A 24,812-nucleotide genomic window follows, 5' to 3' on the forward strand; every position below is an offset into this window, starting at 1 on the left:
CAACAGCTCTTCCCTGGCCATTCCTCCTAGACTGCCCTTTACATTTTTTGCTATCTCATTTGCCATATATGTATAGATATATGTGTGTGTATATATATATGTATTACATGTGGTATCCTTTGCCTTTAAACTTATTAGAGTTTATGCCAAATTCAGCAGGAAAAGCAGGATTTATTCATGGCCTCCTTCATTACATCTCTGTAAGGTGTGCTTTTCCCTGTGTGGCACTTCTTCTGGTCTCCTTCCTTCCTGCCCTGGCTTTTTTTACCTGTCTTCTCACTGTGGTGGAAAAGATGTCATGTGAGAGGTCTGACTTCTAGTTGTCTCTGGGTTTGTTGGTGATTACAGGTTGGGTTTTTTCAGGTGAATGGTGTCTTACCCATCCTTCCGTTGCTCTTTCCTGTCCTGTGGATTCTTGCTACAGCCTTTGGAGAAGCCAGAGTCTTGGCCCAGATGAGCAAGGCCTCATCCAACTCACTGGTAGGTATCTCTCTACACCAAACTGTTGCAGAGACAAGGGCAGGAGATGAAAAGGCTCTATAAAGTGAGCACAACGAATTCAGAAGATGTGTCCACATGATTATAAAACCTTGTTGGATCTTTGGTTGTACCAGCTGTACCCTCTCCCTGGAGTACAATATTACTTCTTCTTGAACAGATGCTTTTATTTTTTCAACCTCTCTACAGATATCCCAAGGTGATAGGAAGCTCTGGGGATTCCATGAAACTCTTCAAGGCTTGTGCTTTCTATGAGATAAATAGAATTTGTCAGAGGGGTCAGCGTGGAGCTAAATAAGTGGTGGCTGTAACTTGGGAATGTTTAACCACTGGGAAGGAATGGGATACATGAGATCCTCTGCAATCCCCTGTTTTAATGTGTGGGCTGAACAGCCCTTTCCTGAGACTCTGGGGTTTCACTTGCAGGCATGGCATTTGCAGTAGGTCAGGGAGTGAGAGAAGTTTCTGGTGTTTGTGCTGATTTGGGGAGTGGAGTTTGCTGGTCTGATGGACTGTGATGCCTGTTGGGCGTCTCTTGTTCTGTCATGGTGGCAATGTTGGTGAGGTGCACTGAGCTGTGTTTGTCTTCTGTGCTGATTTCTGTTACTTGGGCAGAGTTTCTCTCTCCTTCTTGTCCTCCCTTGGCCTCTGTGGCCCTGGGTGTGTGTTTTCTGTTCTTTACCCTCTAGTTGTACATGACGAAGCTTCCTGTGTCCTGGGAGGGAGGACACATCCCTCAGTGCCATTTCCACCTTTACCTTTTCTTCTCAGTGTTTTCTCCACTTTACCTTTCCTACCCACTCTCAGCATCACTTGTTTTCTATCTTTGGAACCTTCCTTTTTCCCTTCACACCTTGTTATTTGGGAAAAGCCAGAGCTCCTTGGCTTCCTTACTTCATCTCAACGTACCCATTTGCCCTGTCACTCATATTTGCACCTTCCTTGTGTTCTTTCCTGTCTTCTCCTTTTTCTTGTCCAGGCAACTCTCTCTGTCCAGCCATCTCTTTCTGTGACATCTCAAACATGATCCTCCATCCTGGCTGCTGCAGAACAGCTGTTGGGATGTGCCTTGGTCATTCACCCCCTGACTAAGGCAGTCTTGGCCTCTCTATTTCCCTCCTTCCTTCTCTCTTCTCTGTTCAAAATGTAGCAGGTAAGACTCTTTCCCTCTCCAAACACCTGGCCTGTGTGGCACTCTTCTGCCCTTCCTATCATGTTCAAGCTGTTTGATTCCCAATTTTTCCAGGCCATAGGTGACCCCTGACTGTTTGCAGGACACAAACCAGTGCCCCCCCAAACAAGCCCCTGCCTCAAGTTGCATTACTGCAGTTGAACTACAGAAACATTTCTTTTAGAAAGGAATTTGCTGCTGGTTTGAAAACATTTGTACTGCCTTTGATATGTTGTTTCAGTCATTATTTACCTTCACTGCTAAAAAGGACGTTCTATTTTAGTGGGAATTTTTGCAGTATCTGATTTTCAGCCCTTGGAACATTTACATCTTTTGTCTCCTAGATTTACGAGCGTGTCAATCAAAATTCTGGTCCATTGTAACTGCTCACATTCCCTTTTACCATCTCTGGTTAAGTAAACAGTTTAAGCACCTTGAGGCACTGTAAGCATATTTTCCAAACCTTTAATCTTTCTCTTGGCTTTCCTCTTAGCTTTCTCCAGTGTTTCAGGATCACTGTAGAATTATGAATCTCAAAACCCACAAAATATTCCAGTTACACTTGTGCTTGTGCTAAATTTCAGAATAATTTGGACTTTCTATTGTATATTCCCTTGTTTGTGCAACAAAGGATCATATTAGATTCTTTAGCCATTGCTTTAAAGGGCCAGGCTTTGTTCAGCTGCAGTTCCTGCTTTCTAAGAGTCCTCATCCTGTAAGTCCAACCTTCATTTTTGCACCTAAATATGCAGCCTTAGTTTTGTGCCTGTTGGGATTCATGTTTTTGCTTATTACCCAAGCAGTCCATATTGTTCTGTAACAGTGATCTGTTCTCCTTATGTTGACCCAAACTTTATTATATAGTTTACAGTCTCTGTCAGTATTTTTTTTTTTTTTAGTTTTTTTCAGGCTATTAAAAAAATACCCAAGTTTGTCCCTGCTTGAGTTAGTAACACATACTTATGCAAATAATTTTTCTGTTCCATTTAGGGATAATCTGTTTCTAATATATCTAATAAGGGCCCTATTTCCCTGGTATTTTTGTTAGAAAACCAGTAAAGTATTTATCATCAAGTCAAAGTACCAGGTGGTTTATGTCAAAAGCATTACTTTTATCAGTCAAATTTATAATTTTGTCAAAAAAAGATATCACAATAGTCTGATGAGATTTGCTGCTCATACACTTGTGATGTTTGGCACTGATTGTATTATTCCACTTCTTTTCTTTTAATTAAGTCTCATATTAGCTGCTCTGTTATTCTGTCTGAAATCAAAGTCTGTCTGGGGTCCTGTGGTAGCTTGGATGGTTCTCCCTCCCTTTTTGGGCATTGGCACCACTTCCATTGAACTGGGACTCAATCCATAGTTCAAGCCTTGTGCAAAATCAGCAGTAACAGTCATTGTCCAGACCTGCTAATTTAAACATATTTACTTTCAGTAGCTAGTGTTGGAATGGAAAATATTTCATAGTTATCATATGGTATGATTATATCACTGAATAGGGAATAGCAATATTTATTTAACACGTCTGCCTCGCCTGCAATATCGTTTGCAATTTCACTGCCTTTAGCAAGCAGTGGACTGGTTTTAATTTACTAATGGTATACTTTCCCCCAGTTTTTATGTTAATTTTTATTTCTATTTTCACTTCCACTCACAACTGGATTCTTATTTTTACTATGGGATTGTTGCTTTTTAAAATTGTGACAAAATGTTCTTAAACAGTTCCTAATTATCCTTCATAGTTCTCAGTTTAAGTTATTTCTGACTAATTTCTCTTGGCTTTTTTCAGCTTTGTTAAATTGATCCTTTTTAAAGTGTCAGATATATGCATTATTATTTGGGCTGCTGTTTTATTTACATACAAATGTAATTGCCATATCCACTTTTGATTATGAGTAGACCTAAACTTTTTCAAAATTATGTCTTCTGTGGAATTCCTTTGTGCTGGATGCACAAATCCTGAGTTAGTGAATGTCTCACTGTAATTCCAAGAGCCCCTTGGTAGTGCCCTGCTATAATTTCTCTTCACTTTCTGTCCACATCCCATTCATGTCACCTCATTCCTCTGTGTCCATCGTGTTCCAGGCCCCTGCTTTTCCAACCCCTTTTCCAGCTCCCTTCCTGTAACTGACCCATATAACTTAAAACCAGATCAGTCATTCCTGGCTCTTTCTGTCTAAAAATAACCATCCAGAAAAGAGCCTCCTCTGGGTCTAATTGCTATTATTTTCTCTGTAGACATTTAGGTAATGACTGTGTGTTCCTCTGTGATGTACAGCACCAAGCACTTGGCCTGTGCTTCACAAGTAGATAAAGACAGAGTCCATTAAAGATTTAATTGCTTTGATGAGTTATTGGTCTGCCTTGGTACAGCGATTCCCACAGAGCAGGACTCCTGATTTCTCCTCTCTGAAGGCACATACTGAGGGATGGATGTTCCTCATGACACATTTCTGAGCACAATTATAGTAACTGGTCTCTTCTCTTGCTGCAGCTTGCTAAGTTTTCAGAGGACACTCTCAGCAGCTACACAGAGATGGTATCTTCTCAGGTACTATTATTATGAATTGTTTTCTTCCATCTTCACTGCGGAACTTCACTGGTATCCTTTCCCTTCCTCTCTGATCTCCTGCTCGTTCCTAGACCCTTTTGACTCGTGTCACTTGTCCATTGTCACTCATTTGTTGCTTTAATTTGCAATGCATGCAGGTTGCATGTCTTTCCCCTGCACCTTCCCATGTAAATGCTGCTCTGCTGACCAGAGATTGAGGTGACTTCAACACCGAGTCCAGTTGTGCTTTTCTGAATATTGCAAATGGTTTGAAATCAACGCTTTCTGTCCTGAAGACAGTGCCTCTTTCAAGTCCTGTTCCAGGAATAAAATAAACTTTTTATGGTGTGTGTCAGAAAGAAGGGAAGTATTTTGCTTATACTAGAAAAACCTCCTTTTTCAAGACAAAACTAAAAACCAGAGGGGACGGTGGTCAGCAAGACCGAACATACAGAGGGGACCATGGGATGTTCAGGCTTTTTAAAAGTCTGATCCTGTTTCATAGGCTCCTTAAGCTTTAAGCACATTATTAGTGCTTCCAAAGCTGGGGTAATTAAACATATAGAAGACCTTTTTTCTGGTGAAGGAACTGCTGTGGCCACCCATAATTAAGGAACTGCTGTGGCCACCCATCATCCAGATTAAACAGGTGGGTAGATGAAAGACACTTCTCTGTCTAATCTGGAATTAAGATTCCCCTTTCCATAAGGAGGCAGATGGACTCCAGCAGTGATTAAGAATCCCTAGATATTATAAGAATCAATTTGTATCTCCTTGCTCCCAGTCACTCAGAGGAATGTACATAGGTGCACTCACATGTGCTTCCTTTGATGAATATTTTGTTGTCTTTCTGTGCCAGTTCATCATTTAGCTGAGATGTTTCTCAGGTGGTAAATGGGAGTGATTTGAGTTGACCTCATTGATAAGATTTGCTTCTTTTGTACCTTTGTAACATTTTTGCTCAGAAGAAACTGGTTTAAATAAGAGCTTCTTATTTTTCTTCCTGGTGATAGCTCATGATTGTTTTGCATTTGAGCTGACTGCTGTACTAACCCTTAGGGTCCAAGGAACGTGATCTAAGGAGCCCAAGACCTCAAACTCTTATAATCCAAAGGGATGAGTTACTTTAGGAAAAGATACTGGGAGGTAGCAACTGATTCACTTGAAATGAACTCACTTCAGAATTCCATTCTGGGTTTTTGGGTAGACAGAGGTAGTTTCAGTGAGTTCTCAATTCAACAATCGAACTGTCTGTTAGTGTTCTGTGGAAGGGGGAAGGAATGCTTTTCCCTTGGGGACATCAGCACTGTATCAGGTAACAGGTTCCCACAGAGACTGATGTTTATCTTGCAGTGTATCACTGTGTTGAAACTGAAAGCAGGTAATGTCATACTCCCTTTTTTCCTTCTCTCCCTTCATCTTTCACGGAATGAGTCTTTAATTGGCTGATGTCCTCTGCTTCCCTCGTCAGGAAATGATCCGCTGTATCTGGAGTCACTTCCTCTGTGTTTTAAAAGGCAAATCCCCAACTCTGAGCTTCACTTCCAGCTTGCTCCACAGTCTGGGATCTGTCACTGTGAGTACTGCTGGGTTGTCAGAAAGAGGAGCTCTATGTGGATGCTTCATTTTCACTGTTCATGTCGTCCTTCCCTGAGCACAGACTGTTAGCAATCAGCTCACTGTGCTGGAATTAGAAACCCTTCAGGCACCTGTCTGTGTAGAAGAGTTTATAACTGTCTTATCATGTCCAAGCAGCACATTTACAGGCTAAAACAATGGTTAGAGATACTCTGTGAGATCTGTCAGGCTCTGTGTTTTCCAGCTCTGGTTCTGGTCCCATTACCTTCTTGACCCCTGTTCAAGAACCAGCTAGTTTGGGTCCTGGTAAGGTACTAGCTGGTGAAACAGGTTGAGTAGTTGCTTCCTTCCCTTGGTCTTCATGCCTAGTTTTGTAATATCCTGAGATAAAATTGGTGTTAAACTACCCATCAATCCTGTTAGAGCAAGGAATTCTTGGATTTCTTGGAGTCTTATTAGGTGCAGTTTCTTAAGACAGAAGGCTGGGGAAGAAGAGACTTGTCTGTCCTCCCATGTGTTTATTAAACTCATGATATTTACAGCTATGCCTGAACACTGAGACACATTTTCACTGAGATTTTGCTTCTTTGGGGGTGTCGTGGGATGTTCCAGGTGCTCTGCTGTGTAGACAAGCAGGGGATTCTTTCGTGGCCAAACCCCAGCCCAGAGACTGTTCTGTTCTTCAGTGGGAAGGTGGAACCACCTCATGATAGCCATGAAGATCTGACTGATGAGCTCTCTACACGGTCCTTCTGCCATCCTGAGATGGAAGATGAGGTGAATGTGCCATAATTCTTTGCCTAAAATATGAAGAAGCAGCAAGGATGAGATCCTCTTGTACAGGAGTCCTGAAGCAGCAGGTGAATCAGCAGTGGCTGGGATTCAGCTGCTGAATCACCATTTGTTTTGTTGGTCTCTTGCAGCCCCATGAAAGAGATGCTTTGCTCTCTGGGCCCTTGGCAGACACAGTCCACATGGCCAATGAACAAGAGAGGAACAACTGGTCTAGTGATCCTCCAAAGCCTCCCGATGGCCTTGCCCACCGAAAGCCAAACAGCAGAAGCAAACATCCCTCTGGATCCAATGTGAGCTTTAGCAAGGACACGGAGGGTGGAGAGGAGGAACACACTCAGGTAAGACATACTGGAGGGGCACACAAGTAGGCTTTTGTGGAGCTGTAAGACAGACTCAAACCCATGGAGTTCCCACTTCTGGGGAATTTACCTGGGAATTCCTTGCAGGATTCTGGGCTCAAGCTGTATTCTCTGTAACCAACTGGAATTTCCCTGTCTGTTGGACCAGGTTGTTGGGGACAGCGAGGTGTTGGCTTGTGAGGCCGAAGACTTCGTGTGTGACTACCACCTGGAGATGCTGAGCCTGTCCCAAGACCAGCAGAACCCCTCCTGCATCCAGTTTGATGACTCCAACTGGCACATGCACCTGAATTCCCTGAAGCCCCTGGGCCTGAACGTGCTGCTCAACCTCTGCAACGCCAGCGTGACAGAGCGGCTGTGCCGCTTCTCTGACCACCTCTGCAACATCGCCCTCCAGGAAACACACAACGCTGTGCTGCCTGTCCACGTGCCCTGGGGCCTCTGTGAGCTTGCCAGGCTCATAGGTGAGGAGAAATTGGATGAGCAGACGCAGAGAAATCAGAGCTGTCAATAGACACTTAATCCTTAGAGAGCACAAGAATATTTCCCCGGTCCTGGCTGCTGAGAAGGTGGAAATACAGAGCTGACTCTGCTGTTGTTCAGTTGCCAAAAGAGTCTATTAAAGAGATTGCTTTTGGCGAGTTCTGACATTGTCAACACTATCAAAGGAATGAATGTCATCAAGGATATTGCCAGCCAGCCCTGGCTAGGCTTGGTATCCTTCTGGCCCGAGTCTGCCAATCTCATCAGGAGACAAAGAATACCTGCTAATGAACAGCTATCTGCCCTGTCTTTACTGTAAGGCCTTACAGGGAGTTTGGGGATAAATGATGTGAGGTACCTCAGCTCATTTTATAGATTGGAAAACTAAGGCACAGGAGAGATAAGAGGTTAGAGGTAACACTAGGATTAAAATCTGAAAACTTGAACTCACTTCTGTGCCTGTCCTTCCATGTTACAGTTTCTCTCTTCAGGGAACCAGAAGCATGAACACTGTAATTACTAATAACATCCCGTCCTTCTGAATTTTTTTAACCACAGATCTTGAGCCATCTTTCTGTAGATGCACAGAGAGCACAGCTTACCTACCAGTTCCTGGAGAGATGTCACAATGAGCACAGGCAAAGTGGGTGGCACGGAAGCAGGAGAAGGGACCTTTCTTTTGCTTTGGTTTGAGCCTAATTTTTCTCCTCCTTGTGTTCATGTTTCAGGTTTCACACCAGGTGCTAAAGATCTCTTCAAGCAGGAGAACTATTTGGCCTTGTACCGCCTGCCAAGTGATGAGATGGTTAAGGAAACAATCCTGGGGAAGCTTTCGTCCATCACCAAGAGGAGACCCCCCCTGAGCCACATGATTAACCTGTTTGTGAAGGACACCACTACCAGTAAGGCTGCCCCTTTCTTTGGGCATCCACTTGAAATGGGGGGATCTTTTCTGAAGAGAGCCTGGAAAATGTCATGCTGGAAGAGTCTGGAGTGGGGTGATAGCCCTGCTCTGCCCACGGCCAGCACAGATATGCTCAACAAACCTTAGTGATCAGCTGTGGCATACTGAGGGGGGGAATCCTTCCCAGCTTTGACTCACTCCAGAATCATAAATAATTTTTTTAAATTATCTTAGCACATAGTAGGCCTCATTTCTGGGACCAAGTGGCAGAGCAGAGCAAGGTGTGGGTTTATTGGCTTTTTAACAGACTTCATGATGGTAGTGAAACTGATACTGCACAGGGTTGAATATTACTCAGGGTTTTAGTTAGTGATGGTCATCCTTCTGATAACTCAAATCATAATCTTTGTGAGTTGTCTAGTGTATTATATTGCATGCTCCTATATTGCACACTAATAAGAAATCTCATAAATCCCATGCAAACTCATAGTGACCATGAATACAACACCTGAAGCCACACTGACTTCTCCACTCCTTCTACTACTTCCTATTCCTGTAGGAATGGGCTGGGATGGAAAGGATGTGCAGCTGGGCACCGTGAGGTCTTAAAGCACCTCAGCAAGATTTAACAGCTTGCCTGTCAGAGCTCTTAGGCTCTTTGTAATTCCTTAAATTGACTGAACTTGGCTCTCTGGAGCTGACATATGTTCAATATTGAATCTGAAATATGATCATTATGCTGGCCAGAGTTTTACCAGGTTAACTGTCTTCTCTTGCCTAATTCTGCTTAAATTTATATCTTTATCTGAAGAGGAACTTTTTAATTTGTTCTGATTACTGCTATCTTGCCTTTGTGAACAGGAATTATTTTGATGCTGAGATTCTTAGTGTAGGGAAAAAACCTTTAATGTTGCCTCATTTCAACTCCTTATCCTCACTTTTAAACGGTTTAGTTTAGAGGCTGGAGCTCAGACGAATATGTGTGACCTGGATTATGCTGTCTAGAGTAAATTCTAAGAGGAATTTTGCCAGCTGGGGTTAGTTAACCACTGCACACCTCTCACACAATAGTCTTGTCACTTGAAGCTTTCTAAAATATTACCATTTTAGAACCAGAAATACTGGACTGTGCAGAAAACATTGGCTGAAATTAAAATGGCTCTGCTTATGCAGAGGTCAGACCAGATGATCATAACTAACCTCTCTTGATACCTTATTTGTGAATAAATCTTTGAATCCACCCACTCCCACGACAGGCTGCAGTCAAAGGGAAACGCATAATAAATTCTACAGCTGTAGCAGAAATAGGAGGCAGACTATCTGTATGTTCCCTTGCCATTCCATTGAAATACGTGTCTCACCATCTGGCAGTGTTCATCCCAAATCCATAGTAACCACATGGAAATGAGGGGCTCACCGGCATCTTCCACCGTCTCTGTCTCCCTTTGCTGTAGCCTCACTCCTCGATTCCTCTTGCTCTGCCTCACTGGCTCAGCTGCAGTGGTTTGGTCCTTCCTAACGAGTCCCAGCAGCCATGAATGGCTGCTCATACTCCCTGCCTCATTCATTAGTTTTTTCCCTTTTGCCAGAGAAATCCTGGCCTTCAAGTCCACGATTTGGGCAGGGAAGAGGCTGAGCTCACTTTACTGGCAATGAACTCCTTCTAGTTCATAATGTGTGCTGTCACTGCCACTTACTCCTTAGCAGGATTGTGGTGTGGGATGCTGATGGGATTGAATGGGAAGTGGATTGCAATTGCTGTCAGGCACGAACGTGGGTACATCAGTGTGTGTGTGGTCATCTGCAAGCTCTGTCCAGGACATAGGTTTTGCATGGATCAATAAACATCTCTTGTTACCTCTTTCCTAGCAAGGACTATCTGACCTTAGGAGCAAGGTGGGAAGGATTAGGTGTTTATACAATAAAATTAACCAGAGCTCTGCACAAGTACTCCTTTGTGTCCCTGAGACAGGTTCCTTCTTTCACACACAGCCCCTATTCCTCTCGGAGGTTTGTTATGCTGATAAACTTGGCATGTGTTGACTATTTATAGCAGAAAGCAGAGAGCTGCTATGTTTTGGAAAATCCTCTGGTGTTCCTGAAGGTCCCTGCCTGGTTTGTGCAAGTGGATATTCTTGGCTCTTGATTTCAGCCAGTGTGAGCATTAGCAGTCAGCAACAATGCCTGCAAGAAGCCTCTGGGCTCATTTTTCTTGGCAGTGATTTTTTTTTTCATTAGCTCAGCTTTGAAGCTGTTGGGGGCAAAGTCACAGAGCAGCTGGAGGAGGGAACGTAGACAGAGAGGTCTGCGTGAGTGCAATGTTAATATGCTGATGCAAATGAGAGGGAGCAGGAGCTGTGGATGGGGGGCAGCCCCACATCCCCTAACTGGTGTCCTGTGCCTGGGACCTGCATCAGACAAGTGATATCACACACCTTCAAGAAAAACTTTTTAACACCTCTGTCTACAAGAGGGAACAAGAGATTTAAAGTCTATATTAAAGAGTAAAGTAGGGAAATAAAAAAAACCAGGGCAAGCTGTGGTGTCCACTGATTTTTAGTTCTTCCCTAATCACAACATGAGTTACTTTTTTAGAGTCTGTTATGTTGAACTTTTGACTCATCCTGATTTAACACGTTTTCATGACCTTTTGTGAAACAGGCTGCTATCTGACAGGTCACACTGTCAAATTATCTTCTGCTGCTTGAATGAAAAGTATTCAAGAATAGCTCTTACCCTTCAGTTCTACGTCTGGCCTAAAAATGAATGCACTTTCCAGCGTAGGCTGACTTTGATCCCTGTAGGCTCATCACTGCTGCTTGTACTTTCTTCAGAAGAGGCTCACAGGAATATCTCTCCTTCTGCTCTGTTGGATACAGGAGCAAGATATTATCACACCTTTGTAGGAGCAGGATTGATACACATTGTAACAGGAGAATAGGAAGGGACCACATGGCTCACATTTTATCACAGCCTTGTTTGAACCCACAGTTAGACAAAGAGCAGCTGCAGGTGTATCATCATCCTTGAGCTATTTCTTAATGGAGACAGAAGACTTTCAGCAAAGGAAAGGGGATATCTGGGGTGCCTCAGAGCAGTTTGTGGGAACAATCACCTTTAACAAATAAGGGAGCAGTTGGTGTGAAATCCCTTTCCTGGAAGCCTGTATGTGTGATGCTGACTCATTGTTCTCCTGCACTTCAGGCACTGAGCAGATGTTTTCCCATGGGACAGCTGACATCATCCTCGAGGCCTGCACAGACTTTTGGGATGGCACAGATATCTACCCCCTCTCTGGCTCTGACAGGTGGGAAACTTCCTCATTTGGTACATTCAGGAGCTTCAGATAAATTACAGAGGGAACCTGGTCACTCTGCTAAAATTCCCTTTATGGTGCTTGTTAAGCTGTTTAAGAAGAGCTTCCTGTAGGTTATGAACATGAGCTATCTCTGCTTATGATTAATTGTTATCATTACAATTATAAAAAGCAATTTAAGAGATTAGATAGCAACAAGCACTCAGTTGAACTGTAAGAGCAAGCCACTTCTTACTGTATCTGTTAAAGATATTGGCCTCTTGTAAGTGGATTCTGACTGCATGATGCAGCAGGGCCATGAATTACAATCAGGTCATGCTGGTGGCAGAGAATTTTTTGTTGTTGTTCAAGACTAGTGTCTTGTCTTAAATTAAATGCAAAATGATCAGTTCTGCCTGAGCCAATCTACACAATGCATCACACCCTTTGAGTCTTGCTGCAATATCTGATAGTGTCTACTGCATTTCCATCTATAGGCTGAATCTCTGTCCCTGCTAGCAGAGCAAACCAGTAATGTTTAGTTTCACTGACTAGCAGCACACTGTTCTTCTAAGTCTCAGGTGTAAGAAAACTCCCACTGATCCTTTTTGGAATATTTATCATCTTAGAAGCCAATGAAAAATCCAATGTATAGTCTAATTTTTTACCTTTGTGTTTTCAGCTTAGAGAAAGAACTTTGCCTTGTTCTAGTGACTGAATAGTGACCAAACGGAAACTTCAGTTACAGCTTCTGGGACCCAAACTCTGAAAGGGGATAGGAGAAAAGTCTGTTATGCAACTATCTGTGCCATAGATACTATTGTCAGAGTTGTCAGTTCCCTCCTTGGTGTTTATGTCCCCACAGATAAATTATCTCTGATGAATTAAGCTTCTGCTGTCACGCAGGGAACTTCCTTGGAGTCACGTGGCAGCCATATAGAGCATATCACGTTAATAAGTGTACTGAAGGAGCACTGTGTTCATACTCATCAATCTGACCAGCAAACGTTCACCACTGCCCTGATGGAATATGTGCTTTTGTTGTCCTGTAGTGCCTGCAGCTTGGAGAATGCAGAAACAGTAGGGAAAGGCTTATTCAGACTCTGACCACTCCTCATGGAAGACATCTTTCGAAAATACACGTAACTGCAGTGCACATTGTCAGGCATGTGGCACATTTTTGCTAATCTTGCCTGCTTTTTGTCTGTTCCACGTAGGAAGAAGGTGTTGGATTTCTACCAGCGAGCCTGCCTGTCAGGATACTGCTCTGCCTTTGCATACAAGCCAATGCATTGTGCCTTGTCCTCCCAGCTCAATGGGAAGTGCATAGAGCTGGTGCAGGTCCCGGGGCAGAGTGCTATCTTCACGTGCTGTGACCTCCCTGGGACAACCCCCATCAAACAGAGCAGCAGGAGGAATAGCTGGAGCTCAGATGGTATGTGTGTCCCCAGTCCTGTCTATAATAAGGTCTGCTGCTGGGCCAGGTGCTTGATCTGATCAGTCTAGAGCTGTAAGAACACTGTTATTCAGAGTAGCAGATGGAAATTGAGAAGGAAGGGTTTCTGAATTGCATTTCCAGAGGAAGTAGCGATGTAGCAGCTGGTAGGTGTATTTCTAGTTATGTTGTTGAAGCTTGCAGAGAAATTCTTCTCCTTGTGGGAAGTCTGTTTCTAAAGCTGGCTACTGAGAGTCAAGACTTGTGGCTATTTTGATATTTGGTTTGCTCTTTATCTAATTTTGTGGAAATCACATGTGTTGGGTTTTTCAAAGGAATGAAACGTGTGGTGGTATGTGACTATTCTCCCTTGATGGATTTTAATTCTGTGCTGAAGGAACTGATTCCCAGTAGATGAACTGTACATCTCGTCCAGAACAGCAGTGGAAACTGAGAAATAAGCACATACCATTACATAAATCCAGGAGGCTCTTTTGGGAAGCCAGTCTTAATCTTTCTCTGCCTTGGTCCCCCATTCTGTAAAATGTGACCAGTGGGCTTTCCAACAGCTGGGGACAGCTGTGACTGAGTGTTTTCACAACACTTTCCAGTCCCACCTGTGGCAAGTTTTGTGACTGTGTGAAGTGTTTTATTATTTTGTTCCTCATGCTGCTTCCAGCTCCCAGTCACCGCAGGCCAATGTGGTGATGGTGAAGGAACCCTGTCAAAGAGCCTTTGCAGGGTCTCTGGGAGTGTCTGTGGTGTCAATGGAAGGGACATGATCCGGTTCCTTTGCATCAGCCCCGGGTGCTCTGATGCCACTCTGCCTCAACTAGACTCACCATGTTGTTTAAGCACAGTAGGATGTGTTTAAAATGCACATGTGAACATTATGCAGCACACACCCTTTACCTTTCTGCCCAAATTCCTTGTGACTGATCCCTGCCTTCTGTTTTGTCTTTTTCCTTTCCACACTTGCTGTTTCCCGCTTGTATTCTTGGTCACATATGTGGGGATGTCCTGAAACTGCTGCTGTGACTGGGTATGCTGGGACAAATGGATGTCTCCTTCCTCCTGTGTGTGTGTTTCTGCACGTTCCTGTGCCCTTGGGTGTTACCTCGGTGGCCTCCCCACCACATGTACTTTGTCTGATGCACATGTGGCCCCTCATGTCTCAATGTGATTGCGTGTTGTTTGCATGCCTGAAGAAGGGATTGGGGAAGTGATGGAGAAGGAAGACTGTATCCAGGCTCTGAGTGGACAGATCTTCATGGGAATGGTCTCATCTCAGTATCAGGCCCGTCTTGACATTGTCCGCCTCATTGATGGACTGGTCAATGCCTGCATCCGTTTTGTCTACTTCTCCCTGGAGGATGAGCTCAAAAGCAAGGTAAGCTGTCTCTGCTTAACCCCCTGAACTTGCATGGCCCCTGGTTGTCTGACTGGAGAGTTTAACTCCAGTGCAATCCAAGGTTAATCAGATTCAGCTCACTAATGAGCCCAGAAGGTACCTGGGCTCCAATATGGCATTGGTCTGCAGTACTCTGGCCTGGGCAGCCACACTAAAACCCTTTGTCTGCTCATCCACAGGTGTTTGCTGAGAAGATGGGTCTGGAGACCGGCTGGAATTGCCACATATCCTTAACACCCAACGGTGACGTGCCTGGCTCAGAAATCCCTCCCTCCAGCCCCAGCCACGCTGGTTCCCTGCACGATGACCTGCACCAGGGTGAGAACTGCTCCTGGGCCACTTTGAATGCCATGTGTTTCCTGGAGGGTTCTTTTAAACCCATTCATAGGTTCCTGTGTCTACACCAGGCACCTGATCCTTCAGAGCTTTGAGCACAAAACTGGAAGGGCCTGAGGTGTGCATGTGAGCAAGAGCTCGTTACATTTATAGACTTTCTACCCAGCCAGTACCACAGTTGTTGGAAACAGACAGCCAGCTGTGCACCAGCTGCCATGAATTTACAACTGCTCATCAGGGCTTTTGGTTCTTTTTGGGGTCCTGGTCAAGCCACTGAGGGTTTCTTGCCTGTGCATTACTTTTTTTTCTTACTTCAGGTGGGATTTCTTTACTCTCTTCCCCTAGAAGGACAGCAGAACAGATAAACTATCATGTCTTAAAAGAGCAGAGACTAGGCTCACATATCTATCTCTGAACAGATTAGTCACCTAAAAATACAGCATTTTAGATGACTGAGTGGGAGATCTAAGTGTTGCTAACCTAGAAAATCAGGCCTCACGTTTCCTGGCTTCTGCAGTGCCATGTGAATATCCCATGTGGGTGGCACAGGGGCGGCAGAGGCAGGTTGGTGCTTATTGTTTATGCTGCTTCTCTCTGCTCCAGTTTCTCGAGATGACGTGGAGGGGCTTCTGCTCATGGAAGAGGAAGGGCACTCGGATCTCATCAGCTTTCAGCCAACAGACAGTGATATCCCCAGCTTCCTGGAGGACTGTAACAGGGTGAGGGCCCTTTCCCTGTGCACCTTGTACTCTTGTCATGGTCAGCAGTATCACCTCATTACTCCCAAAGGGAATTCTTCAAAGCACATAGACAGGTTTACACTGGGACTCCTGATTTCCCCCAGCCTCTTCCAGCTTGGTATCTAGAGCCTGGGAAGTTTGGGATTCTCTCCCCTAGTCACTTCTGCTGAACAGCTCTTTGCTTTGGCATTTAGGAGTGGGGATTACCACACACAGAGTAGCCTGCATCTCATTTCCTCTGGGTCCCCTTCCCATGGGCTGGGCAGGGAGTGGGAACATCCCCACATTCCGTGCAGACAAAGGAAACTGTCTCTCCTCCAGCTGTGAGCCATGGCTGGTGCTGCCCAGTGGTCAGTGTGGGACAAGCTCTTCCTGCCTCATAAAAACCTCATGCTCAGCAGAGGTTAGAGGAATATCAGAGATAGATCCAAGTTAAAAAAAAAATCTATTAGGTCTGGTTTCAGAAGGCAAGAACCCTTCTTCCCTTGCTGCAATGTTGATATGGCTGCAATTGAAATAGATCTTGTTGCTGGGAGACAGCACATGTGTCTGACTAGACTCTCCACACAGGTAAAAAGCCCTTAGAAATCCTTGAGCGCAGTTTTGTCACACTAACCTTACAAACAAGCACAAACAGCTTGCATTTCAGTGTAGAACTTTTAACAAAACACCTTTGACAGTGGCTCGGGACAGCCAGTTCTATCTACAGGGACATGAATTTGTATCTGATCTAGCAGTTGCATAATTCTAGGAATCATCACTTCCATTTCAGCAGTTTGCTCTGAAATGCCTCTCCTTCACACACACACTACTGCCCTGCTTAATCTCTCCTTTCTCTTTTCCAGGCCAAACTCCCTCGGGGGATCCACCAGGTGAGACCTCACCTGCAGAACATTGACAATGTGCCTTTGCTGGTGCCTCTCTTCACAGACTGCACCCCAGAGAGTAAGTGGCACAGAGCGTGAGTCCCATGAATACCTTCCCCAGCTATTTGCTCTGGCTCATCCCAGTGTGCACACAGGTGAAGGGAAGGGGATACGTTCCACAAGTCTATACTGGTATTAATGACCCTGTGGCTACCTGTGGGAAGCCAGGTGTTAACTTCATTTTAGTCCCCATCTACTGAATTGGGCTAAGAACCACTCCCTTCAATTTGCATTCGTAAGAGACACAAAAGCAAACATTCAAAATGCTACTGCCTTTTATTAAATAAGTATTATGAGTGCACCAGGAGACTTTGATCTCTGCTCACAACCCTCACTGCCTTATATAACTCAGAAATCACTTCCCAGAAGAATTTTCCCCTGGCAATTGCTGTTAACACCTTCTGCTGCTTTGCAGAGTTTTTGATTACAGAAAACCAGAAAGGGCAAAAATTTTTTCCCTCTCTGAGGCACTACATTGTCTAAGAAAGGGGCTGAGTGCTCTGCTGGCTAACACCTGCCCAGTCTCCAGCAAAAGTGTGAAGCATCTTTATGATCTGGCATTTCAGAACCTCTGGCCACAGTTTACAGTGTACCAGTCACAGCCCACTTTGTGCCCAAATTTCCTCTCTCTTTTTGACAGAAGTGGCAGTTCTCCACTCAACCCAGCCCCTCACTGGGCTGCAGATCTGTGTGCACCAGGCATTTAGATAAGTTGTTTACACAGGAATCTGTGGAGGGGAGGCTTGAGGTTTTTTTGCCTGGAGCATTCCAGAAAATCCATATATACACAGAGCACTGTGCATGGAGCTACAGAATAAAAATCAGATCAAACAGCAGCTTTGATTTAGAGGCCCTGAGGGGTGTTGATAAACATATTGATGAAGGCTAGAGGTGGTGGTGGGTGGGAGTGCAGGAACAGGGACTGGCTCTGAGTATGGCTAAGTGTGGCACTGCTTTTGGAGTGGTTTGCTATATTCCCTCTGTTCCTTTAGACTTGGAAGAACAGTATTGACGTGCTGCTGAGCAGAGTTTGAAATGCTGTATTTATTTTAGGTTTATTTCATTTCTTCTGTTTTCTAACAAGAGTATTTGATGCTGAAGCTGTCTTATGCACCAGCTCTAGTCTGAAAGAAATGTGCTGGAGATGCAAATCTCTGGGTCAGAGTTCTGTGAACCACAGCTCTGTCCCTGCAGTGGCAGAGCACCTGGTCTGCAGTTAGTTACCTATCTTATTGGATATCTTTGTGGATCTCACTGTATATGACTGGCAGCTGGGGCAATTTTAAAAGATCTGACTGCCTGTTATCCAGAGTGGAAGGAGTGTGTGAAACACTGCATCTTTGTGTGCATGACATGACACACTGTGTTCCTCCTTCTGTCCCTTGGCAGCCATGTGTGAGATGATCAAGATCATGCAGGAGTATGGGGAGGTGACTTGCTGTCTGGGAAGCTCTGCCAACCTTCGGAACAGCTGCCTCTTCCTGCAAAGTGATATCAGGTGAGGCAGGATCTATTCCTCCTCTGGCTGCCTTTGCCTTGATCTTAGTGAGTGCCCAGCCATAGGTCACACCACACCTGTGGATTGTGCAGGGGGATCCTCACAGTTTCTCTGTCCATTATTAGCTGCATTTGTCTCCATAAGGGAGGTCTGGATGGGATGACTACTTAGGTCCCTTGACGCAGAGAGAGATTTTTCTCTGTCTTTAAAAGGAAGAAACTGGCATTACAGATGCTTCCCATTGGGTGAAAGAGTGGAAATACCCCTCTGGATCAGCCAATTTGTTGACCTTGTGCCACAAACCCAAATATGTTGATTATTTCTTTAAGAATAACTGAAAGTTTAGGGGCATTGATTCTAAATTAATGTAATAGCTCCAGGCTTCTCTACAAGCAAGGTAGACAGAGGTAGCGTGGCACAACACACTGTGACTTTACAAGCTGGACTGCAGTGAAATGTGGTTTCTCCTCTGGGATGAGGACTGATGCTCCTGTGTTGTCCTTGCAGTATAGCACTGGACCCTCTCTACCCATCTCGCTGCTCCTGGGAGACCTTTGGCTATGCCACCAGCACCACCCTGACCAACGTCTCTGATGAGCTCACCCCCCTGCAGCTCTCAGGGCAGCTCAACAGCCTGCCCTGCTCCATGTCCTTCCGCCAAGAAGAGAGTACCAGCATCATCAGGCTGATAGAGCAGGTGAGCCAGGCACATCTCCTCTCCAGGACCCACAGGGAGCAGAGCCCAGGAGCTGACGTGAGCATTCTCCTTGAGGTGCCCATAGAAAGCTTCCAGCACTAGGTTTTCTTGTGTCTCCTGTCCTTTGCTCAGAAAGCCCAACAGAGAATCTTCCTGCCTGGCTTTACTGGTTCAAGGTGTAGGGGGTGGTTTGGGAATGGTGCCTTGTGGCAAAAGAACGTGATTATTGTTCACCTGGATGGAATATAATCTTACAGAGATCCCTAGAGAGCCAGACAACAACGCATGATTAGGGAGAAGTGTAACCCCAGAAAAGCCATGAGTTTAAACAGATTTACCCCTTGGTAAAATTCTGCCTTTTTCTTCATAACCTCTACATCCAGGCAAGAGACGTTCCCTTTTTGCTTTCAATGTGTCCAGATCCTCTCCCTTCCCACTTCCCCTGCGGGCCACATGTCCTGCCCCTGCCTGCCAATAACTGCTCCTGGCTGACAGCTGCTCCAGCACTTGGAGGGCTCTGAGGGCTTGTTCTTCCTTCCAGGCCAGGCATGCGACGTACGGGATCCGCAAGTGCTTCCTCTTCCTGCTGCAGTGCCAGCTGACCTTGGTTGTCATTCAGGTGAGTCCTGGCCTGGCTGGGGACAGCATTTAGCTCAGAGGACAGGAGTGTGAGCATGTATATGGGTGGCTGCAGTGGGGCAGCCTCAGGAGAGGAACGTGGCCTTCAGTCAGGTTTGGTGGAATTACAAATAGAGACTATGTGATCTCAGCCTGCCCCTTCTCCCTGACCCTCATGGGGGTTTCTTTTCAAACCCTTTTTCCCTGGAGAAAAGCACCCCCCTGCAACGTGTGGAGGGGCTGTGCAGTGGCAGCCTAGTTATCAGCTCATCCCAGTGTTTTGGGGGAAGTCAGGAGCATCTTGGGTAACAAGCCTCTCCTACCACTGCTCACACTCTTCACTCTGAATTGTTTCTGTCCAGTTCCTCTCCTGCCTGGTGCAGCTGCCCCCCATCCTCAGCACCACAGACATCGTGTGGCTCTCCTGTTTCTGCTACCCACTGCTCAGGTGAGTCTATCAGGGTGGAATCTCCTCCCACCCACGCACAGGATGCACAGACCAGTCCCTCAGTCTCACTGTGTCCATGTTAGAAGAAAGCTGACTTCACCCACAGCATGCCAAGAAGGCTGCAAGGATTATTCCAAGCACCTGCCTTGACAAGGTGCTTGGAAACAGCCACAGGAGCGTTTGTGTACTGCTGTGTTAACCCTGACAGCTGTGTGAGAGCTGCTGTTATCTTGGGGCTTGAACCTCCAGCTGAAAATCATCTAATCCTTCACTGGCTGGAGTATGATGGAAAGCCTGGGGTGTCAGGTGGAGGAAAGGTACCATGGGTGGATTTTTCCCCATCACACATTTAGAGGTCACCTCTCTCCCTGTCTGCACCTACCATGAATAACACCTTTTACAGCATATACTTAAGGCAGTGGCCAGATAAGTGCTAGTGGTTCAAGCAATCTGAGGAGGTTATTTGGGTTCAAATGATAGATACAGACAAAAATGGAATAGTTCTGGTGCCTGAACATGTTACTGAAAGACTAACTTACCTTTCTCCAGTATCTCGCTCCTGGGCAAGCCTCCTCACAGCTCCATCATGACCATGGCAACAGGAAAAAACTTGACTTCCATTCCCAAGAAGGTAGGTGGCCCATCAGATTTTAGTTGTTCACACATTTTTCTGTTCTGTTTTGTCCCAATATTGATGCATAACTGAGGCCCTGTGCCTTTCCAGCTCGCTTGGTAAATTGATCCGTGGCATGAGCCAGGAAGGGAATTCCTTAGTGCCAGCATACCCACAGGGCAGATCCACAGTGCAGCATCTCATCTGAACTACAGCTTGTCTTTTGCAGCCACTGATTCTCTGATGGTTCATGGAGAGGAGGTTGTGCCAGTGACATGCCCGTGTCATCCTCCTTCCTCTCCCTTATTCACAGACTCAGCACTACTTCCTGTTCTGCTTCCTGCTGAAATTCAGCCTGACCATCTGCTCCTGCCTCATCTGCTTTGGGTTCACACTGCATGAGTCCTGCAAAGAGGTGAACACCACCAGCCTCAATCTCACAGCCTGCTCCTCCATCATGCTGCACAGGTGAGGAACTGAGCCTGGCACACACCCCTCTTACTCTTGCCCTTCCAGGTAGAACTGATTCCCCTGTAACAAGCTTCAGCCTCTTCCCAGCAAAAATGGCTACACAGAGGGCTGGGTGCTCTCCCTGTAGCCTTGACAATTGCATTGCTCACTGTCACCTCCTGGTACCAGGACAGCCTGACTCTGAGCTCACACTTAGTTCTCTCAGCTGTTAGAGAAGGACCTGGCCCTGGTGGGAGCAGGTCAGACAGTAAGTCCCCACTGTTGACTTCTTTTCTGTGTCCTCTCATTCACTAGCAATGCTGATGGTGCTCCTGACTGGTTTGGGACGTTTTCCAATGCTCTTCTTGTAGCCCAGAAGCTCACAGCTGGCCTGATTGTTTTACACACAGGTAAATCCTAATTCCCAGAACACCATTTCCTACTCTGGGGAAAAACTTGCATCCTTTGCCTCCTTCTTTGCCCTTTGTCTGAGAGCACAAACTCCCTGGTAGAAGGAGACACTGCAATGGTCTCTCAGCACAGACCCAGTCTCACTAAACATTGCCCTGACAGATTAAAACCAACACACTCAGAGCTAATTCTGTTTCCTACCAGCCTGCTAAAGTGCTGATTCCTTTCCAGTCTCACCAGAAGAGCAGTATCCCTCTTTGCCTTCTTGCAAATCAGTAGCAGCACCTGTAGCTCTCCAAAAATGTTCCTTGCCTCAGAAGTCCTTATATCCCTGCTGCCATTTTGTGAAGCACCCTATTTCCACCCCCCAAAGAGCACTGGTACAAGCTGTGGCTGTTTGGGAGCTGGAAGCCTTTTTAAACCCTCTGGAGGGGCGTGGAGCCATGTCCTGCCTGACCCTCATCACCTGCACACCATGGCCTGGTAGAGTAGGTCCAGCTGCTCCCTGACAACCCTAAAGGGTCTCTGCTCCCTGTCCGTGTCCTGTGGTGCTGTGCCTTGGTGCTGGGCAGAGCACTGGGTGTTGAGATGTGCAGGTGTCCAGGTGAGCAGAAATGCCTTCTGGTTTGAGAGGCAGCCCAACTTTGGAGAGAGGGAGTGGGCAGTACTGTTTTATGTCCCTCAGACCACTGAGGCAAGGCAGGGCTGCTTAGCCTGGCAGCGGTTTAAATGTTCATTCCTGTGCAGATAGGTCTGGGTCTCTGGCTAAATATGTCTCTGGGCTGGAGCTTTCCTCTGGTGCAGGCCTGCAGTGACCCAGAAACAAGGGCACACCCACCCCTGCCCCAGTCCCCAGGTCTGGGCCTTTGCCTGCTCTGTTTTACCTTGCCAGGCTGTGAACCAACCTCACAGGGAGTAACCCTGTGCAGGACGACCACTGCTCCCCACCACGTATCCGGGGACTTGGAATTGCTGTGGGGAGCCTGATCTGAAAGGGCCTTGAATGAAAGGGCCATAAGCCCCATATCCCTTTGGAGTTACAGCTGTTGTGTGTGTTGTGAAGTGTCTGTGTGTGATGCCAATAACCCCCCTTTCCCTGCAGTGTTCATATCCATCACCCACGTCCATCGCACCAAACCCCTGTGGAAGAAGAGCCCCCTCTCCAACCGCTGGTGGACGCTCACTGTGGCTGTTGTGTGAGTATCCCCAGGCCCTGATGAGGCATTCCAGAATGCTGGAGCAAGCAGGGCTCTAGCTCAGCTCCAGCACCAGTTTGCTGGTGCTGAAGAGACAGCAATTGATATCCACTGCTGAACTGGTGAAGGGTCTCTGTTGTGAGCATTTCAGCCTGAACCCTGATCTGCAGATCCTGGGAAGCTTGTGAGCTCTGCTGAGGTTTGCTGTGTCTGTTTTTGATCTTAGATTGCTGGGGCAAGTGGCACAGACTGTGCTGGACCTGAAACTCTGGGAAAACCTCAATTCTTCTTTGACCTTTAACCATGTTTCCATCTCCCCGGTCTCATGGCTCCTGGGTTTTCTTTCCTTGGTCCTTGTGGTTATCATCAATGAGATTGTCAAGCTGCATGAAATCAGGTATGGGGGTAGTAAGGAAGATGAGGAGAAAGGGCTGGATTCTCACTCTAGCCTGGCCTTGAGCTGCAAAAAAAATCATGCCCAGGGAACAGGGTGGGGAATAAAAAGGAAAAGATGATTGCATTGTGTAAATCACCTGGTTATTGTGTTCCACCTCTCAGGGAGGAAGCACAGGAGAGGAAAGAGGGTCAGGGAAGGGCAATGGCAGTGATTGGGAGCAGGAAGGGAGACCAAAATTTCCTTGTCTCAAACCAAAGAGAGGGAGACAGCCAAGGTCTATGAAATACCAATGTAGAATTGGAGGGGGCTGTTCTCTCCATCTTGTCCCATGAGGACAGAGAGGCATTGAATCCCAGCAGAGGAAACAGGCCTTCACACAGTGCCTGGACTGTGGGACTCGTTTTCAGGGGAAGTGGCTGAAGCCAAGAATTAGTAGCAGGCAGTGACTGGCTGTTCTCCCCAGCACAGGGAGCAGCCAGGGCTGGGAGTTAACGCTAATGAACGTTGACTCAGGAAATGGGCTGGTGAGGAAAAGCAGCAGGGATTACAGGGAACCCTGGTGGGGACAGAGACACCATCTCTGTTCCTGTGGAAGGGTTTCTGAACCTTTCTCTGCTGTGTTGGGTGTCCCTGAAGATGGGATTTGGCTGGATGGGGAACGACTGAGACCATGGGTTGCCTTCTGGTTGTGATTTCCCTCCCAGGCTACCACAGGGACGAGGCCAAGGGCTTCCCTGTTTCTTGGGACTGGCAGCTCAGGAATGGCAGTGGGACAACCATGCTTGCCTTTCACCTCTCCATATGCTGACTCTCTTCTTTGTTCTGCCTTCTCCAGGGTCCGGGTCCGTTACCAAAAGAGGCAGAAGCTGCAGTTTGAAACCAAGCTGGGGATGAATTCGCCATTTTAAATGCTCCGAGCTCAAGTTCCCTGGAGCCAGGGCCAAACAGCCACGTCCTGCACTGGGAGAGAGGCTGCACCAAAGGCTCAGGGAGCTTTCCCTCACACATGCAAACCAGACAGCCTCCTGGCAAAAGAACATCAGCACCTTCCCGGGGCCCCAGGCAGGGATCCCCCCCAGGTATGCAGCCCCTCCCCAGCCTGCCAGGGTACACTCACAGGAGCCTGCAAGCTCTGGTGCCTCTTCAGGCTGCTCTTCCTTTATTTATTTATTGCTAGAGGTATTTGTTAGTATCATGGTGATGCTGAAATGAAGCGACTCCTTTCCTCTGTGTGAGCAAATGGGTTTCCTGGGCCTGGCAGGAGAATCTGGGGCCTGCAGGGGAGATGTAGGTCTGCTGAAGCAAGAGATCTCTATTGAAACCTGTTTTGTTTTCCCATCTCTGCCTGCTCTCCCTGTGTGCATGCCTGTGCATGCCCTCACCCGCCTCCCTGTCCCTGTGTCCTGGGGCAAAGGAGCCATCCCTCTTGCAGTTCCAGGAGTGCTGGGAGCCAGGTGGGGACTGGAGCTCCCATTCCTGAGGGGACAATGGGAAGGGTCTCTGGCAGGGCGCTGGGACAGCCAGGCTGGGCCAGGCCTGCCCTCTAGTGTTGTTGCTGTATCCTTATCCCGGCTGTTGAGTGCTTCAGAAGAGGGATGAGACACGGCTTTAGGAAAAGCTGCCCCCGTTTGACTGTCTGATCTGGTGCAGAGGGAGTCAGGAGGGCAGCTCTGCCTGCCTGCAGGGAGCCAGCATGGCTCAGCTTCCTCCAGCCCTGTTGAACGAGCTTTTATCTGCTTTAACAACCCCAGAGAGGTTTATAACCGTTCTCCTGTTTGTGATCCGAATTGCTGTTCTGCTTCAGTAACATGCCTGCTTGAGAGAGCCACAGCCAGAGATAAAACCTGAGCCTGCCTATCCTACCCTGGAGGGAGGGGATGTCTTTCCTGGCAGGATATCTGCAACTTGCAGTTGTGACTAAGACAGAGCTGGTGGATGGCTCCTTCCCCAGTCCCAGGATTGTGCTGCATCCAGTATGTTCTCTCCGAGGCACAGGGAA

General features: G+C 46.6%; 1 protein-coding gene and 1 long non-coding RNA gene across 4 annotated transcripts in view; one reads left to right on the top strand and one right to left on the bottom strand.

The window, feature by feature from the left end:
• The window catches only part of TMEM94 (transmembrane protein 94), a 48,615-nt gene extending 23,809 nt beyond the window's left edge, over positions 1–24,806 (top strand). For 2 of the 3 annotated variants that reach the window (XM_017811887.1, XM_017811885.1), the window contains exons 10-32: positions 364–480; positions 4,167–4,223; positions 5,695–5,799; positions 6,414–6,578; positions 6,725–6,934; positions 7,104–7,419; positions 8,167–8,340; positions 11,547–11,649; positions 12,855–13,072; positions 14,281–14,462; positions 14,663–14,801; positions 15,423–15,538; positions 16,405–16,504; positions 17,875–17,983; positions 18,491–18,680; positions 19,222–19,299; positions 19,661–19,746; positions 20,296–20,377; positions 20,673–20,827; positions 21,125–21,219; positions 22,323–22,416; positions 22,643–22,813; positions 23,649–24,806. In XM_017811887.1, the coding sequence (XP_017667376.1) occupies positions 364–480; positions 4,167–4,223; positions 5,695–5,799; positions 6,414–6,578; positions 6,725–6,934; positions 7,104–7,419; positions 8,167–8,340; positions 11,547–11,649; positions 12,855–13,072; positions 14,281–14,462; positions 14,663–14,801; positions 15,423–15,538; positions 16,405–16,504; positions 17,875–17,983; positions 18,491–18,680; positions 19,222–19,299; positions 19,661–19,746; positions 20,296–20,377; positions 20,673–20,827; positions 21,125–21,219; positions 22,323–22,416; positions 22,643–22,813; positions 23,649–23,721 (3,135 nt within the window). In that variant the 3' untranslated portion in view covers positions 23,722–24,806. The remainder of the gene's footprint in view (positions 1–363; positions 481–4,166; positions 4,224–5,694; positions 5,800–6,413; positions 6,579–6,724; positions 6,935–7,103; positions 7,420–8,166; positions 8,341–11,546; positions 11,650–12,854; positions 13,073–14,280; positions 14,463–14,662; positions 14,802–15,422; positions 15,539–16,404; positions 16,505–17,874; positions 17,984–18,490; positions 18,681–19,221; positions 19,300–19,660; positions 19,747–20,295; positions 20,378–20,672; positions 20,828–21,124; positions 21,220–22,322; positions 22,417–22,642; positions 22,814–23,648) is intronic. The other variant, XM_017811886.1, reaches the window with a different exon arrangement.
• On the bottom strand, positions 8,112–20,398 carry LOC108495819. Its single transcript, XR_001874237.1, has 3 exons — positions 20,286–20,398; positions 11,079–11,208; positions 8,112–8,225 (listed from the first exon to the last, which is right to left on the bottom strand). It is a non-coding gene; the product is annotated as an uncharacterized LOC108495819 (long non-coding RNA).
• Positions 24,807–24,812: the final 6 nt, after the last annotated feature.

The sequence above is a fragment of the Lepidothrix coronata genome, unplaced genomic scaffold (assembly GCF_001604755.1).
Source record: "Lepidothrix coronata isolate B3197 unplaced genomic scaffold, Lepidothrix_coronata-1.0 Scaffold34, whole genome shotgun sequence".
NCBI lineage: Eukaryota > Metazoa > Chordata > Aves > Passeriformes > Pipridae > Lepidothrix > Lepidothrix coronata.